The sequence below is a fragment of the Cucurbita pepo genome, unplaced genomic scaffold, assembly GCF_002806865.2.
Source record: "Cucurbita pepo subsp. pepo cultivar mu-cu-16 unplaced genomic scaffold, ASM280686v2 Cp4.1_scaffold002722, whole genome shotgun sequence".
NCBI classification, from domain to species: domain Eukaryota; kingdom Viridiplantae; phylum Streptophyta; class Magnoliopsida; order Cucurbitales; family Cucurbitaceae; genus Cucurbita; species Cucurbita pepo.
In genome coordinates, this window is record NW_019648756.1 from 1 (window position 1) to 1,919 (window position 1,919).

The window sequence follows — 1,919 nt, forward strand, 5'->3', positions numbered from 1 at the left end:
AGAGCTTATGCTCAAAGTGAACAATATCATACTATTGTGGACATCTGTGATTTCTAACACGTAATGGTCATTAGCAAGTGTCTAAGCTCCCCAGATTGTTGTTTATGACTGTATTTTTCCAACATGCTATGATTTAAAAAAAACATCAGAAGCTGATTCAACTAGTAGGATGACTTGAAGGGAAAAATTCATGTCGGCTACAGTGCCACACAGGCAGAGATAACTTCATGCAAATTTGATTCCTGAACACATTCCATGCCAATTTCCTAGTTTCAGAACCGAATAAGAGAAAGCAACAAGAGTTACCTGACTTCCAAAGAAGTTTCTATGAACAGTACAATCCAGCCCACCAACAAGTTCCTGTCCACCAGTTTTCTGCCCTGAAAATACATGTATCCATACCAAGTTTAGAAAGCATTTCAAGCATTTCATTGATGTTGAAATGGTGAGGAAAAGAGGAAGGAAATCCACCAGTAGCCTTGTTTGCCAAAAAGATGAGCCCTGCACAGGTGCCCCACACGGGCTTCCCCATTCTAACGAACTCACGCAAAGCAGGAAACTGGAAATACACAAAACTACGACAACATAAATACACTCGATTCTAATTCTAAGCCAGATGATAATGAGACCATCAATTTGAGATATCTGATGTCTAATCTGCGAAAACAGCTTTAGCGGGGCAATAGCATCGAGAAATAAAGATTAGATGTCGACTTAAACACGATTGAATGCAAGATGCTTCAACTTTTAGGCTATTCCTATGTTCAATTTGTGCAATTATAGATGCAATATGTAGAGGAAAGAGGAACAAACCAAGTTATGGAGATCCGCAAGTTTGGCCATGGTAGTGCTTTCTCCACCAGGAATAATCAGAGAAGCTACATTAAGAAGCTGCTCAGGCTTCCTTATCTCTACGCCCTTCACTCCGAGCCTTCTCAAAGCTGCGCGCCACAATAACACAACAATTGATATTCATCTACAAAAGGAACTAGCAATAGCGAAGGCGAAGAAGAAGAAGAAGAACCTGCGATGTGCTCGTTAAAAGATCCCTGCAAAGCTAGAACGCCGACGATAGCCATGTGTTGTGAGCGTTCAGTAGACCTAGAAGGCGCCAACTCCGGCTCCGACGAAGCAGGAGAAGGCAGTGGGAGCGATTGAGAGAAGAGAATCAGAAGCGTTTGTTGATTGAACACCTCCAACCTCTTCTTTCGAGTGGCGCTAATTTGAAGAGCCTGCCTGGCTGCAGCACAGACGGCTCACTTTTTGAATAATTTTCTTTCCCAAGATAATTAAATCATTAAAAAAAAACAAATATTCTTCGTCTATTCAATTTTCAAATTTGGTAATTTTATATTCTCTCCTCTCAATCCATCCACAGCAATAACATATATTGTCTGTTTTAGCTCATTAAATATGCTGTTCTGCTTCACAAAGAAGTTTCTACACCCTTAAACAAAATGTTCCGCGGTTCCCTACTACTAATACGTGACCTCACACGAGATTACCATTAATATAACGTAAGAATATGATTCCATTCTTTTTAATAAATTAAAAAATGCCTCGAGATTGGTAGCATATTTTGACTAGTCAGATCATTCGAATAGGCAATGTTTCTTTTTTTTTTCTTTTAATAAAGAAAAAAATGGAATTGTATATGGAAAGTACCCATTACCTTTATTTAATTTGACTTAAATTTTTTATTATTATAAAGTATTTTTTGTAATTAAAAAATTGAGATTTTTTTTGGGTTAAGACATAAAATTTAAATTTATATATAATAAATTAAATAATTATAAAAATTGTGAATATCTATAATAAGTAAAATTAAAAAATTTATGAGCGTAGTAAATATTAAATTTGGAGATTAATAAATAAAAAATTAGGGCAAATCATATAATTTAAGGGGAAAAAAAACAAAA

At 36.0% G+C, this 1,919-nt stretch overlaps 1 protein-coding gene across 1 annotated transcript; it reads right to left on the reverse strand.

Annotated features, from left to right (window-relative positions):
- Nucleotides 1–65: 65 nt before the first annotated feature.
- LOC111786771 (probable pyridoxal 5'-phosphate synthase subunit PDX2) lies at nucleotides 66–1,250 on the reverse strand. Its single transcript, XM_023666999.1, has 4 exons — nucleotides 1,025–1,250; nucleotides 814–941; nucleotides 472–559; nucleotides 66–380 (listed from the first exon to the last, which is right to left on the reverse strand). Exons 1-4 carry the CDS (start codon nucleotides 1,077–1,079, stop codon nucleotides 226–228), a joined length of 426 nt encoding a protein of 141 aa, XP_023522767.1. The 5' UTR covers nucleotides 1,080–1,250; the 3' UTR covers nucleotides 66–225.
- Nucleotides 1,251–1,919: the final 669 nt, after the last annotated feature.